The 15,762-nt window shown below is 39.6% G+C and overlaps 1 protein-coding gene across 1 annotated transcript in view; it reads right to left on the bottom strand.

Moving 5' to 3' along the window:
- The window catches only part of MKLN1 (muskelin 1), an 80,291-nt gene that overhangs the window by 6,399 nt on the left and 58,130 nt on the right, over positions 1-15,762 (bottom strand). The window contains exons 13-17 of the mRNA XM_075857505.1: positions 11,485-11,632; positions 11,175-11,289; positions 7,750-7,889; positions 6,878-6,980; positions 1,494-1,548 (exon numbers count right to left, since the gene is read on the bottom strand). Coding sequence (XP_075713620.1) covers positions 1,494-1,548; positions 6,878-6,980; positions 7,750-7,889; positions 11,175-11,289; positions 11,485-11,632 — 561 coding nt within the window. The remainder of the gene's footprint in view (positions 1-1,493; positions 1,549-6,877; positions 6,981-7,749; positions 7,890-11,174; positions 11,290-11,484; positions 11,633-15,762) is intronic.

The following is a 15,762-nucleotide window of genomic DNA, read 5'->3' as shown; positions in this document are numbered from 1 at the left end:
CTCTTTAAAGGAACCTGAGTTATGCGCCAACTATATGTACTTGATATAATTTCAAAATCTACACAAAAAAAACAACACATTTTCGGGAGGGTTTTTCCAATTTTCACCCCTTTCCCTTAACAGCTGCCACGTACATGTAAAGTATGGAGCATGCTCAAGGACTGAGCTCACTCCATACTCAGCAGGTGTCAGCTGTGTAATACAGCGGACACCTCACTATAAAAGGCGGAATCAAAGATCACGGATTCTGCCGGTTAACCCCTTAAAGGCATTAGAAACAGGGGGCCCTGTGTCCGTCAGGGTTTCACAGGAGACTGTCAGTATGACTATATACCGCAATACATTAGTATTCCAGTATATCATGTAAGTGATCCAACGATTGCCAGTTCGAATCCACTAAAAACGTAAAAAACAAGTTAAAAGGGGTTTGCCAATCAGGGACATTTATGGCATATCCGCATGGCCCCCTAAACCCCGTTCTACCTTTTTTGGTTCCCGCAGCCTTTCGGGCAACTTAGTAATTTCTATGTAATCAGGAAGTGGCCCGCGAGATAGTTCTAGAGATTGGTGCGGGTCCCACCTCCTGTGGATACGCCATAGATGTCCCTGATGGGCAAACCCGTTTATATAAAAGTTTTTTTTTTAATGTTACCACAACCGATAATCGCCACATCCGTAAAAGTCTGATCTATTACAGTATAACGTTATTTAACAAGCTGCGTAAAAAAATATATATATTTTTTGGTCACCTTAGCTCCCCAAGAAAATGGAACAAAAATTCACATGTACCCCATTATAGTACCAGTAAAAATTACAGCTCGCCCTGCAAAAGAGCCATCACACCGCTAAAATCGACAGAAAATGGCGGTAAATTATTATTATTTTTTTTAACAAATAGTTTATTTTTATTAAAGTGGTAAAACATAAAAAACCCATACATTTGGTATCATAAATGGTGCCAAGAAAAACTACAATTTGTCCTGCAAAAAACAATGTAGACGAAAATGTTTTAAAAAAAAAAAAAAAAGTTATTGCTTTTGGAAGGCAGGGAAAAAAACGGAAAAATAAAAAAAATTACAATTTGGTGTGTTAAGGGGTTAATGTGACTGTTCGGGGTTAACAGAGTGCGTTAGTTTAAAAAAAAAAAAAACCCCAGCATAACTTCAGAACTACGTGGCTTTCATCCACTCTCTGTGAATGGGATTTCATGAAATCTCATGCACAAGTGTAACATCTGACCTCTGTGGTAATTACAGCTAATAAAATGGTTGAATACCTTAGACTGGGATCTCATATCGCGGTTTAGATTCATTTTTTGCCGCGAATTGTGGCAAAACCGCGCCATTTTTGGAAAATCGCTGCAAAATTATGCAGTTTTGCTGCAAATTGCTGGAAAAACAAATTTTTTACTTTGCCATTAGATCCCAGCCTTAAAAAGTTTGTTTCACGAACAAAGACAGAATTTTACAAGTTTTTACATTGATTTAACTTACCCAAAGGGGTGAAATCTTTGTTAGATTTAAAAAGTGCAGACGGAAGAAGCTGAAACTGCAATACACAAAAAAAAAAAGGATTATTCACCGCAAGAATGTAGATTAACAGCAGCCAGGTCATAATCAAAATTTTACTCTTTTTTTTTTATATATTATTCATAACTAAATTAACTTAAAGAGGCTCTGTCACCAGATTTTGCAACCCCTATCTGCTATTGCAGCAGATCGGCGCTGCAATGTAGATTACAGTAACGTTTTTATTTTTAAAAAACGAGCATTTTTGGCCAAGTTATGACCATTTTTGTAGTTATGCAAATGAGGCTTGCAAAAGTCCAAGTGGGCGTGTATTATGTGCGTACATCGGGGCGTTTTTAATACTTTTACTAGCTACAAGATCGACTTACCTGCAAACGCTGATGCTGCTGCAGAATCAACTGTAGCCTCTGGTGCCGATGTGGCCGTCAGGATGCAGGACCTGTGAGTGACGTCACAGATCTGCACTGTCAGAAGCTGGGCGTTCTGAAGAGAAGAGGATGTTACTTCTCTTCAGAGCGCCCAGCTAGTGAAAGTATTAAAAACGCCCCGATGTACGCACATAATACACGCCCACTTGGACTTTTACTTTTAAACACACCCACTTGGACTTTTGCAAGCCTCATTTGCATAATTACAAAAATGGTCATAACTTGGCCAAAAATGCTCGTTTTTTAAAAATAAAAACGTTACTGTAATCTACATTGCAGCGCCTATCTGCTGCAATAGCAGATAGGGGTTGCAAAATCTGGTGACAGAGCCTCTTTAAAGAGGCTGTCACCACATTATAAGTGCCCTATCGCCTACATAAGGAGAGGAGTGCATGATGCTGATTGGTCTGTACAACGCCCACTTGGTCTAAAGTAAAAACACGCACACTTGGGCATTAAGCAACTCATTAGCATAAATCTAAAATTGCTAATAAAGTGGTGAAAATAGATAGTTTTTTAAAATAAAAAGCATTACTGTCACCTACATTATAGCGCCCATCTCCTTATGTACAAGATAGGGCACTTATAATGTGGTGACAAAGCCTCTTTAAGTCTCCTATAACAGCGCAACCATGGATAAGTTTAAAAAAAAATCCTCAAAATTTTGGGAAATACTTGCTTGAAACAATGCAGATTTATTAAGACTGGCGTTTCATATGCTGTAGTAATATATGCCTAATTTATTGAGAGGCGCATGGTTCATAATAAATTAGGCACATCTCCGGCCGTCTGTGTGCCAGAGTCAAGTCTACGACAGCTTTGAGAACATAGCATACCGATTATATGTGTCAGGCCGCGGCTGGCCCCACCCCTTCCACTAAGCTCCTTTCACTTTTTAGAAAAAAACAAAAAAACGGCAGAAACGGCACGTGCCACTATTTGTTTTGCAAATTTAGATTTTTGTGCCGTTTGCAGCTTTTCTACGCCAAGTTTAATGGACTTTAACTTTTCAAACAACTTATGCTAATCTTAGGGTATGTGCACACGACCTCTTTTCAGATGTAATGGAGGCGTTTTACGCCTCGAATTACGCCTGAAAAGACGGCTCCAATACATCGGCAAACATCTGCCCATTGCTTGCAATGGGTCTTACGGTGTTCTGTGCAGATGAGCTGTCATTTTACACGTCGCTGTCAAAAGACGGCACCTAAAATTACGCCCGCGGCAAAGTGCAGGACACTTCTTGGGACGTAACTGGAGCCCTTTTTCATTGACTACAATAAAGATCAGCTCCAAATTACGTCCGTAAAAGATGCCGCGAAAAACGTGTGCACTTGTACAAAACATCTGAAATTCAGGAGCGGTTTTCTCATGAAAACAGCTCCGTAATTTCAGACGTATTTGGCGTTGTCGTGTGCATATACCCTAATAGTACATCAGATATAGATCAACTTTTTAATTAACTTACTGTTCAAATGTTGTTTAAAACGTGCAAATTCTATGTGAAGTTATACTGCCACTCTGTCTCCTTAATTGTAATCTGCTGTCCACCCCCTGTTGTCGAGCAAAATCCGTCCCTAGTTACAAACTCACTGCAGAATATGGGGGTGTGTGTTTTTTCAACGCAAGTCTATAAAAACGGGAAGGGAGAACAGGAGGCAAGAGCAGAAAGAGAAAGACCGACACGTTGCCAAGTCTAAGGAGAGGGAATACGGAGATGGAGCAGAGATCGACACGCTGCCCATACAAGTCTACGGAGAAGGAAGCAGGAGGAAAGTGATAAACACAAACATGCTGCAGTAGCTTCTCGTAAGTGCTTGATTCTCAGATACCCTGCTCATTACTGCTGTATAATCTTCTCCATGCTGCTGCAGATATACACACACACACACACACACACACACACACACACACACACACACACACACACACAAACACTATGTCTCTCCTGTTCTCTGTGCCGTAGAAATGATCCGCAAAATATACAACATGTACTATTCTTGTCCGGCAAAAACTCTCCCATAAAAGTCTATGGGCGCTTCCACAATTGCAGACGCCTCCGGATGCATATCCGTAGTCTGTAATTGCGGAAGCGTTGCTATGCAATAGCAGGAAATTCACCGTGGAAACCTTTTCAAGTAGTTGAGACGTTTGTGACATCATTTGTAGCCTCACTTTTTTTTTGCGAATGCGTAAATACGAATGCACTATGGACCATATTTACAAACAGCAGGCGAGATATGCGGATTACTATGGATCCGTATTTGCGGACAGTAAAAACCCTTACGGTCGTGTGCATGAGGCCTAAAACTTTCCTCATTGAGACCAGCTGATCACTTGGGATACCTGAAAAGCATTCGCCTTGATGAGACAACCCCTTTAACCCCTTGGCGACAACCACCAAACATGTAAGGCAGATGTGCGCGGTCACACAATGGCGCAGGCTTATGAGCTCACGGCATCTGAGTGGTTAGACAGCGGTAAAGGAATCCCTCTGTCCCCCTCTCCGTAGACTTTTATAGGCAGGCTGTGAAGAGACGCCCCACTTCCTGCCGTCTGTCTTTTCCGATTTGTTACTAGAAACTGATTTTGTTTGACAACAGGGCGTGGACAGCAGATTACTGAAACTAAAATACACCTTGTGGCAGTAACTTCACGCAATTTGAATGGATAAAAACTAAATTTAAACCGTAAGTAAATTACAAAGCTGATCTATATCCGGTATACTATTAGATTAGCATTAATTGGTATAAAAGTGGCCATTTAAGAATAAAAAAAATATTAAGTTAAAAACGAAACAGTCTTTTACTATAAAAACATGTAAACAATAAAACAAACATAATTGGTATCGCCACCTCAGTAAAAGTCCAAACAAATTAAAACATCATGTTATTTAAAGAGGCTCTGTCACCACATTATAAGTGCCCTATCTAGTACATAATGAGATCGGCGCTATAATGTAGGTAACAGCAGTGGTTTTTTTATTTAGAAAAACGATCAATTTTCACCAAGTCATGTGCGATTTTAGCTTTATGCTAATGACTTTCTTAATGCCCAACTGGGCGTGTTTTAACTTTTGACCAAGTGGGCGTTGTAAAGAGAAGTGTATGACGCTGACCAATCAGCGTCATACACTTCTCTCCATTCATGTAATCAGCACAGCGTGTGCTGTCACTTACACCCACATAAACGTTACTGAAGTGTCTTGACCATGAATAGACATCACCTCCATCCAGGACGGGATGTCTATTCACAATCCCGACACTTCAGTAACATTTGTGTGGGACTTACAGCACATCGAGATCACATTGTGCTGTCATTTACAGAGTGTTCTCGCGAGATCACGCGTGCTGTAAGTCACACACAAACGTTACCGAAGCGTCGGGATTGTGAATAGACATCCCGTCCTGGCTGGAGGTGATGTCTATTCACGGTCAAGACACTTCAGTAACGTTTATGTGGGTGTAAGTGACAGCCCATAGTGATCCTGCATTGATCGCTATGTGCAGAGTAAATAAATGGAGAGAAGTGTATGACGCTGATTGGTCAGCGTCATACACTTCTCTCCACAACGCCCACTTGGTCAAAAGTAAAAACACGCCCAGTTGTCTATTATGAGCGATTTTAGCTTTATGCTAATGACTTTCTTAACTTGGTGAAAATAGATCGTTTTTCTAAATTAAAAAAAACCTACATTATAGCGCCGATCTCATTATGTAGGCTATAGTGGACTTATAATGTGGTGACAGAGCCTCTAACTCGAAGTGTGAACAATGCCAACAATACCAAGGGTGAACAAACCCAAAATACTACCATAAAAATGACAGCCTGCTTTACAAAAATCAAGCACTCACACAGCTCCATCGAGTTACCGATCCCAAAATACGGCAACGTCAAACAAATTTTTAACAAAATGGTTTTAATTTTGTAAAAGTAGTAAAACAAAAATAATGTTTGCATAGCAGTATACGTACTGACACACAGAATAAAGTAAAAAATGTTACCGCACATTGAACGCCGTCAAATTTTTAGTTTTAGGTTTTTCAGTGCATTATATAGTATATTAACTGGTACGAAAAAAATTCAACTCGTCCCAGAAGAATAAAAAAAAAAGTTTTGGCTCTTGGAATGAGGGAATGTAAAAGCGAAAACAAGGCACCGTGTCATGCCTAATTTTGCAGCAGAAGAAAAAAAAAAGGACTCATTGGCAGCTTTCAGCAAAGAGATCCCCACAATCAGCTCATCAGTGGGGGCGCGGTATTCACATCTTAGATATTTATAGCAGATCCACGGGATATGCCATAAATGTCCGATAGGTATGGGTCCACACCTAGCTCTAGAACCCTGACCCAGCCCCGCTGTTGCTTTACTCCAGCCACTGAGTTATGAGGTGTCTGGGAGTATGGAAAAACAGCCGAGCTCACTGATCTACACCGTTTCCACTAATGGAGTTACGGAAGCTGCGTAGTTTAGGGAGTAGTCCTTTACGCTATTATATTCAAATGCCATAATAGGCAGACAACCAGTTTATAAAGTAAAGATTTTCTCATTTAGACATATTACTTTACAACAATTTAGTCCTTCAGCTTTTGTGCTGGACCTATAGTTCACCTTGAGTTCCCAGCAGAGGTCCTGCAGTGGAAAGCTACAGCTAATACAGTAAGCAGTTCAGCTTCACAATAAGCATAGATTTATTATTGCTTGTTTTGCCTACTCTTTTCCAATACTATATGGTACATAAACCTATTTCAAACACAAAAAACCCACGTTGCACAGAAGCCTTGATTGCACATAATAGGCATGTTAGTATACAAAACAATGGCCGTTCACACAAAACCGTCACAGAATACAAAAAGTTCTTAGAGGACACTGTTCGCTCCTTGGAAAACAATACAAGTACGTAAACAAATATTTCCCCACCTCTTTTGTCTCTTCAGGGTCCGAATGATCCACAGTGACAAATATATCATTCTGCAAGTACTTTAATGCCGTAAGAGGCTCTGCCTGAGCACCTTCTTCAAACCTGTAATAAATCCATTATTTCATTAGAACATACAACTTCCAAAAAGAATCAGAAAAGACATGTTACGGATTTGTTAAAAAAAAGCTGCATTAAAAAAAAAAGTTGAATGAAAGGCTATGTAAACATTTGGAGGGCAGTTTATTTATTTATTTTTAAAGTCTGTGATTAATGCAACTTTCTAAATAGTTTTTTATTAAAAATGTGTTTTACTTTGAGATACAGCTGTTCTGTATTTTCTATGCATAGCAGCTGTATCTAGGGCTAAATCCTGCTCCCGTCAGGTCCACGGAACCGACTGGTTCAGTGAAAGTCGCTCCTGCGTGACTCGGACACCTGTATCACATCTAAGTTCATAACTTAGATGTTCTAGATTACAGATGGATCCTGCGTGTCTCTCGTTGACACTAAACCTGTCTGCGAGACTGACAGATTCCGGTCATAGCGAAATATACAGCTGCTCTGTATAGAGAATACAGAGCAGCTGTATCGCAAGCAGCAAAACTAATTCTTATTAAAAACTATTTAGAAAGTTGCAGTAATCAGACAGACAACCCTTTTTATTAAAAAACAAATTTCCCCCCCAAAGGGTTTACATAGCCTTTAAGAACACATGACTGTGATGTTTACAGATGGATTCATTCATGATCACATTATTATGCACGATGGAATCAGCAGTTAAGATGACCTTGTCCTGACCAGATAGTCTGCAAAGTGGAAAATGGTACAAACACGTAGCAGAGAAGTCTCTTACAAGCTTGATTTTCAGTACCTGTGTTTTCTAATGAGGTATTTGCAGTGTCTCAACAAGTACACTTTGGAAGGTCGACATAACTTCAATGACCAGAAGTCATCTAATCTCATTTTGGGAGAGCAGGATTTTCCTGGATTTCCTCCAAAAAGATAATGAACCTATGGATATCAAATGAAGAATAAATATCAAACATAATTTAAGCATGCTGTCTGGTAAGGGGACTGAGGGGTAAGGAGGAGAAACGAGTTTCCCTGCAGAATGTATTCTTTAAATAACTACTTTAGCAAATGTATACTCTGTTCACACTGGCATTATAGCTCCTGTTTATACAGAATCCATGACGGATATGTCAGATACGTAATAGTACCTTTTTCCCTATAGACAAATAATCTCAAATAATGGGTCTTTCTTTTAGGTTTTTATATTAATATGTATTTTTACTGGATAGAACAGAACAGCACGCCGCGCTGTTATGTCAAAACAAAAAGTGGTCAACACCTGAGCAGAAAGAACATACACAGGTATAAACAGAGCCTTAGGCCACTTTCACACAGCAGTATTTTGGTACAGTATTTGTAAGTAAAAAAAAATTAGAGTGGGTCCAAAACATGGAAGCGGTGAAAATCTTTAATTCTACTTTTTCTCTGTGTAGGCTCCACTCCTGGCTTTGTTTCACAAATACTGACCAAAATACTGCGTGTGTAAGTGGCCTTAACCCCTTAGTGACCACCCATACGCCTTTTCACGGTGGTCACTAAGAGGCCTTCGGCTAGGCTGCCGCCTTTTCACGGTGGCCCAGTCTAAGTCCTGCACGGGTGTCCCGTGGAGGCTGGAGCCGGGGATCTGCTGTCTCATGACAGCCAGGCTCCTGCTCCAACACTCGCGGCCATTTAACCCGTTAAATGCCGCCATCAATAGCGACCGCGGCATTTAACTTGTCTACAGTGGGAGTGAGCTCCTTCTGTCACCCATCGGCGGCCCGCAAATGCAATCGCGGGTCTCCGATGGGGTGTCATGGCAGCCGGTGGCCTGATAAATGCCCCCAGGTCTGCCCTGGACATATGCTTATTAGGACGCGCCGGAGGCACGTCCTAATAAATTGCCTGTCAGATTTACACTGACAGGCAATAATGCTCTGGTATACGAAGTATACCAGAGCATTATAGCAGCGATCTGAAGATCACACAGTAAAGTCCCCTAGTGGGACTAAAAAAAATAATGTGAAATAAAGATTAATAAAAATTACAGTAAAAAAAAGAAAACCATTTTTTTTCCATAAAAAGTGGTTTTATTTAGTAAAAGTATAAAAAATAAATAAAAGTACACATATGTGGTATCGCCGCAACCGTAACGAATTAATAAAGTTAATATGTAATTTAAACCGCAAGGTGAACACCATAAAAAAAACAATGGCGAAATTGCAATTTTTTTCCATTGTCCCCCAAAAAAAGTCATAATAAAAATGAATCAATAAGTCCCATGCACCCCAAAACAGTACCAATCAAAACTACGTCTCGTCCCGCAAAAAAACAAGCCCAAAAAATCACTACATTGATGGAAAAATAAAAAAGTTACGGCTCTTGGAAAGAGACGATGCAAAAACAAATAATTTTAGTTCAAAAGTGTTTTTATTGTGCAAAAGTCGTAAAACACAAAAAAACTCTACTTATGTGGTATCGCCGTAATCGTACCGACCCATAGAATAAAGGTAATGTGTTATTTACGCCGCACAGTGAACGGCGTCAATTTAAAAACGAATAGAACAATGGTGTAATTTCAGGGGATTTTTTATAATCCCCCCCAAAAAAGTTAATAAAAACATTATATGTACCCTAAAATGGTGCTATTAAAAAGTACAACTAATACTGCAAATAATGTACAACTAATACTGCAAAAAACAAGTCCTCATACAGCTAAGTAGACGAAAAAATAAAAGTTATAGCTCTTTGAATGCGACTATAGAAAAATGAATAAAATAGCTTTGTCATTAGGGCCTAAAAATAGGCTGGTCACTAAGGGGTTAAGCCACTTTCACACTGGGGTATTTTGGTCACTATTTTGCATCCATAACCAGGAGTAGTTCCAAAAATGGAAGAGGTACAAATTGAAATTGAAGCGAACAGCGCCTTACAAACACGGATTTAAAATATCGATCAAAATATATGCAAGCGTAAAACTGCCATTAGTGTACATATAATAAAGAAATAAACATGTTACTTCTTTACACAAAGCAGCAATCTAATAAGTAGACTCCTATGAGTAATAACCGGATACAAGGAAAGGTAATTAACCCTTTCAGCACCAGGCCAGTTTGTTTTTTCATCCCCACCTTCCAAGAGCCAAAACTTTTTTTATTTTTCAGTTGCCCTGGCCATAAGAGAGCAATTACTGTGGGTGGAGTTGTAGTTTTTAATGCCACTATTTAACGTAACATACATTATATCGTACTAGGAAACGTAAAAATTATTTTCTGAGATGGAATGGCGAAAAAAAACAAACAGCAATGCCTCAATTGTTTTTTCAATTAAGTTTCTACAGCGTTCAACCTGCGACAATAAATGCTCTATGCCGCCATATCCAGAGACCCATAACTTTTAGGGGGGGGGGTGAGCTGTAGGTTCTATTGGTACATTTTGGGCTACATACAGCTTTTTAATAATTTTTTATTCCATTTTTGGGGAGGCAAAGTGACTTTTTCACGACATTCATTGTGCAGTAAAAGCTTTATATTTTAATAGTTTTGACTTTTACGGATGTGGCGATACCAATTGTTTGATCTTTTTTACATTATTTTATTTCCAATATGGGAAAATTTACTTTTTCAAAAACACAAGTGTGTAAACATGAAAAACATTCAATCACTTCTTTAAGAAACCAGCATAAAGTTCAGAACTTTATAATGGTAATTAAAAGGCCCCGTTTACATCACTTTAATTGCCTCCCATTGAAAGTATACGTCGGGAGGCAATTAAACTGAAAGCTGCCACGTATCCCAATGTATAAGCACATAGTGGGATTCAATGCCCGAACCACCAGGGCATAGAGCTACTTGAATCTCTGTGCCTGGGGAAGCTTCTGAAGTCACTGTTCATATATTGACAGTGAAGTCAGGATCTACCTTGCTGGAGTTCTCGACCAGAGCATAAGTGGCTTCGGTCAACCATCGGCTCCCATGTTAAGAAAACTAAAACCGTGTGGTGTACTTTTTTGGCGGGATCCCTTAGGATGGAATAGAATAGTCTACTACACTTTTCCGTCTTTAAAAAAAAATGTATGTATACAAGCCCAACAGAAACAAAAAAAAAAACACGTAGTCTTTGTCGAGCTAATGGAGCCCTATAGACACGTTTATAGTGTACCGTAAGTCAGGAGTTTACCTGATCTACACGATAAACGTAGGGTACACTCCTGATGTAAAAAGGGGGCCTAGGACCAAATAATACCTTGTGCAGCTCATCATAAACCAATTGGTGCGCAAATCTTGGACAGGGCTCCTCCTCTTGAAGACTTTTGTTTGGATTTTCTTTCGATGCTTGATCATTCTTATACACACAAGACCTAGAAGAAGTAGCACAGTAACTAGAAATATGGCTGCAAACATTAGTGGCTAAATTTAGTAACGACAGATTTTAAATCTCTTTTTTTTAAATTAAAGTTTCGAACAGTAAGTGCTGTACAGTACTAGGTCCTAGACCAATATCACATAAAGCAACTGACCGAGGGTTTAGTGTAAAAAAAAAAAAAGTTACCTACCAGCTATTTCGAACAATATCATAAATCCAGAAAGAATTTCTGACATTCTCTTCACGCTTTTCCTTATCTTTACTCAGGCCTGACAAAACATGGATTTCATTCAGCTCTGGGTCAATGGTAGCTCTCTGAGTGAAGCCAGTCATTGGTACTGTAAAAGTAGTAAGATAAACAATGTATTAAAATAAAACCTTTTACGGAGCAACACAAAAACAAATCTTTGTTGTTTAACCCCTTCAGGACTGAGCCGGTTTTGGCCTTCAGGACGAAGCCGATTTTTCAAATCTGACATGTGTTACTTTATGTGGTAATAACTCCGGAATGCTTGTACCTATCCAAGCGATTCTGAGATTGTTTTCTCGTGACCTATTGTACTTTATGTTAGGGAAAAAATTTATCTACTTGTAAAACAGATAGTAATACCACACAAAATACTTACTAGTTTATATTTCCCATATGTCTACTTTATGTTTGCATCGTTTTTTGAACATTCTTTTATTTTTCTAGGACGTTACAAGGCTTAGAACTTTAGCAGCAATTTCTCATATTTTCAAGAAAATTTCAAAAGCCTATTTTTTTCAGGGACCAGTTCAGGTCTGAAGTGGCTTTGAGGGCCTTATATATTAGAAAGTCCCCATAAATCACCCCATTTTGAAAACTGCACCCCTCAAAGTACTCAAAACAGCATTCAGAAAGTGTTTTAACCCTTTAGGCGTTTCACAGGAATTAAAGCAATGTAGAGGTGAAATTTACAAATTTCATTTTTATTTTTTTTTGGAATTCATTTTTAATACATTTTTTCTGTACCACAGAAGGTTTTACCCGAGAAATGCAACTCCAATATTTATTGCCCAGATTCTGCAGTTTTTAGAAATAGCTCACATGTGGTCCTAGTGCGGTAATGGACTGAAGCACAGGCCTCAGAAGCAAAGGAGCGCCTAGTGGATTTTGGGGCCTCCTTTGTTTAGAATATATTTTAGGCACCATGTCTGGTTTGAATAGGTCTTGTGGTACCAAAACAGTAAAGACCCCCCAAAAGTGACCCCATTTTGGAAACTATACCCCTCAAGGAATTTATCTATGGGTATTGTTAGCATTTTGAACCCACAGTTTTTTTTGCAAAATTTATTTGAATAAGTATGTGAAGATGAAAATCTACTTTTTTTGTGAAAAAACGTAGAAATTTATTTTTTTTACAAGGAATAAAGTAGAAAAAACACCCCAACATATGTAAAGCAATTTCTTCCGATTATGGCAATACCCCATATGTGGTAATAAACTGCTGTTTGGACCCAATGCACTGGAGGGATGAAAACCATGGAAACCCCCGAAAAGTGACCCCATTTTGGAAACTACACCCCTCAAGGAATTTTTCTAGGGGTAAAGTAAGATTTTTGACCCCACAGTTGTTTTGCTGAATTCATTGGAATTAGTCTGTAAAGGTAAAAATCTACTTTTTTTCTGTAAGAACTTAGACATTTTTAATTTTTACAAGGAATAAAGGAGAAAAAGCACCGCAACATTTGTAAAACAATTTCTCCCGATTACGTAAATACCCCATATGTGGTAATAAACGGATGTTTGGACCCACACCGGGGCTTAGAAGGGAAGGAGCGCTATTTGGCTTTCGGCGATCAAATTTAGCTGGAATAGTTTTTGGGTGTCATGTCGAATTTGCAAAGCCACTGAGAGACCGAAACAGTGGAAGCCCCCCAAAAGTAACCCCATTTGAGAAACTTCACCACTTAAGGAATCTATCTAGGGGTATAGTGAGCATTTAGACCCCACACGTCTTTTGCAGAATTTATTAGAATTAGGCCGTGAAAATTAATATCAACATTTCCACTAAAAAGTTGCATTTTTTCAATCTCAAAGGACAAAGAAGAAAATGCACCCCAACATTTGTAAAGCAATTTCTCCCGAGTACGGCTATACCCCACGTGGTCATAAATATTTTTTCATTAGAAAGTAATTAACCCTTTCCGAACTGATCCACGTTTTGTTTTTTGTTTTTTTCGTTTTTCCTCCGCGCTTTCCGTGAGCCACAACTTTTTTATTTTTCCGTCAATAGAGTGGTGTGAGGGCATATTTTTTGCGGGACGAGCTGTAGTTTTTATTGGTACCATTTTTTGGTAGATAAGACTTTTTGAGCACATTACATTTTTTGGTAGAGCCAAGGTGACCAAAAAAACTGATTTTGCTGTTTAAAATTCTTTATTTTTCACGGCGTTCACTGTGCGAGTTCAATAATGGTATATTGCAATAGCTTGGACTTTTACGGACGCAGCGATACCAATTTTGTGTATTTTTTTACATTACTTTATGGAAAAAAAAATTGAAAAGGGTTTCTTTTTGGACTTTATTTAATTTTTTCCACTAATAATAACTATTTACTTTTGTTTTTACATATTTTATTAGTCCCCCTAGGAGACTTGAACCAGCAATCGTTAGCTCACTGGTAGAATACACTGCAATACTAATGTATTGCCGTATATTGTGATTTTTACAGGCTCCCGTAACAGCGCGATCGCTGTTTCTGTCCGTTAGTCCCGGGTATCAGTTGTAATACACAGCTGACACCCGCAGCATATGGAGTGGGCTCAGCGCGTGAGACACTCCATACATCAACCCCCACACCACGACATGCTATTAAGTAGGCATGTCACGATACCAGAATTTGGACTTCGATACCGATACTTCGTTTAGTATTGCGATTTCGATACCAATTTCGATACTTTTGCCAAAAGTAATAAAAAAAAAATCTTCCGTTTTCTGATGTGAGGCGCGACGTGTGATGAATTTTGAACGCGCCTCACATTAATAGTAATCCCATCATGTTTCTCAGTCATAATGGGTTAATGTGCGAGGTACATGATGGGGTTAATTACTATGAGGCCTCATTTACACAAGCGTAATATACCTGCGTGCGACGCGCGTGCTTTTCACGCGTGTCGTATGCACCTATATTACTCTATGGGGCAGTGCAGACAATGCGTGAATTTTGCGCAGCGCGAGTGCGTTGTGTAAAACTCACGACATGTTCTATAATCGTGCGTTTTTCGCGCATCACGCACCCATTAAAGTCAATGGGTGCGTGAAAACCACGCATGCCGCACGGAAGCACTTCCGTGCGAACTGCGTGATTCGCGCAAGAGCTGTCAAACTGAATGTAAACAGAAAAGCACCACGTGCTTTTCTGCTTACAAAAATCCGAACGGAGTGTCAGAGATGAGCGAACCGAACTTCACCGGGTTCGGCCAAACTCATTTTGACCGAACCCGGCAGGAGACAGTCACTGTCCAGTGTGCTGAAAGAGTTAAACAGTGACTTCCGATCCCAATATACGTGAACGTGTAAAAAAAAAAAGTTCTGACTTACCGATAACTCCCGGCTTCTTCCTTCAGTCTGACCTCCCGGGATGACAATTCAGTCCAAGTGACAGCTGCAGCCAATCACAGGCCAAGCACAGGCTGCAGCAGTCACATGGACTGCCGCGTCATCCAGGGAGGTGGGGCCAGATGTCGAGAGGCGCGTCACCAAGGACGCGTCACCAAGGCAACGGCCGGGAAGTTCTCGGTAAGTACGAACCTCTTTTTTTTTTTAAACAGGTTACTCGATATGGTGATCGGAATTCACTGCCGAGGGTGCTGAAAGAGTTACTGCCGATCAGTTAACTCTTTCAGCACCCTGGACAGTGACTGACGTCGACTAGCCTCATCTCTATGATGGCGGCTGCGCGAAAATCACGCAGCCGCGCATCATACACTGATGACACACGGAGCTGTCAAGTGCCTTTAGCGCACGCAAAACGCTGCGTTTTTTTGCGCACGCAAAACGCACACGCTCGTGTAAATGAGGCCTTAATGTGAGGAACATGGAGGTTAAATTCATCACACGTCGCGCCTCACATTAATAAGTGAATGAAAGCAGTGTTTATTTCATTTTTTTACAGCGTACACATCATAAATGATGCAAAAAAATTGTTGTGCGCGCCAATACTGAATGTGTATATTTTATGTATTGAGACTTATTTTAATGTTTATTGTAAAAAAGGTGTATGTGTATTTTTTTTTTTTAAATTTAACAATACTTTGTTTTTACTTTTATTTTTTAAACTTTAATGTACTGACATATATCAGATATGTGCCAGTACATTAGCCTGTGGACAGATAGCACACAGGCAGTTGTTAGGACATACTTGGGTATGTCCTAACAACATGAAATATGGTAAGACAGCCCTGGGGTCCGTCAATAGACCCTGGGCTGTCTGCCCATATATGG

Source organism: Rhinoderma darwinii, chromosome 3 (assembly GCF_050947455.1).
Source record: "Rhinoderma darwinii isolate aRhiDar2 chromosome 3, aRhiDar2.hap1, whole genome shotgun sequence".
NCBI classification, from domain to species: Eukaryota; Metazoa; Chordata; class Amphibia; order Anura; family Rhinodermatidae; genus Rhinoderma; species Rhinoderma darwinii.
This window is presented reverse-complemented; position numbering and strand designations above follow the sequence as displayed.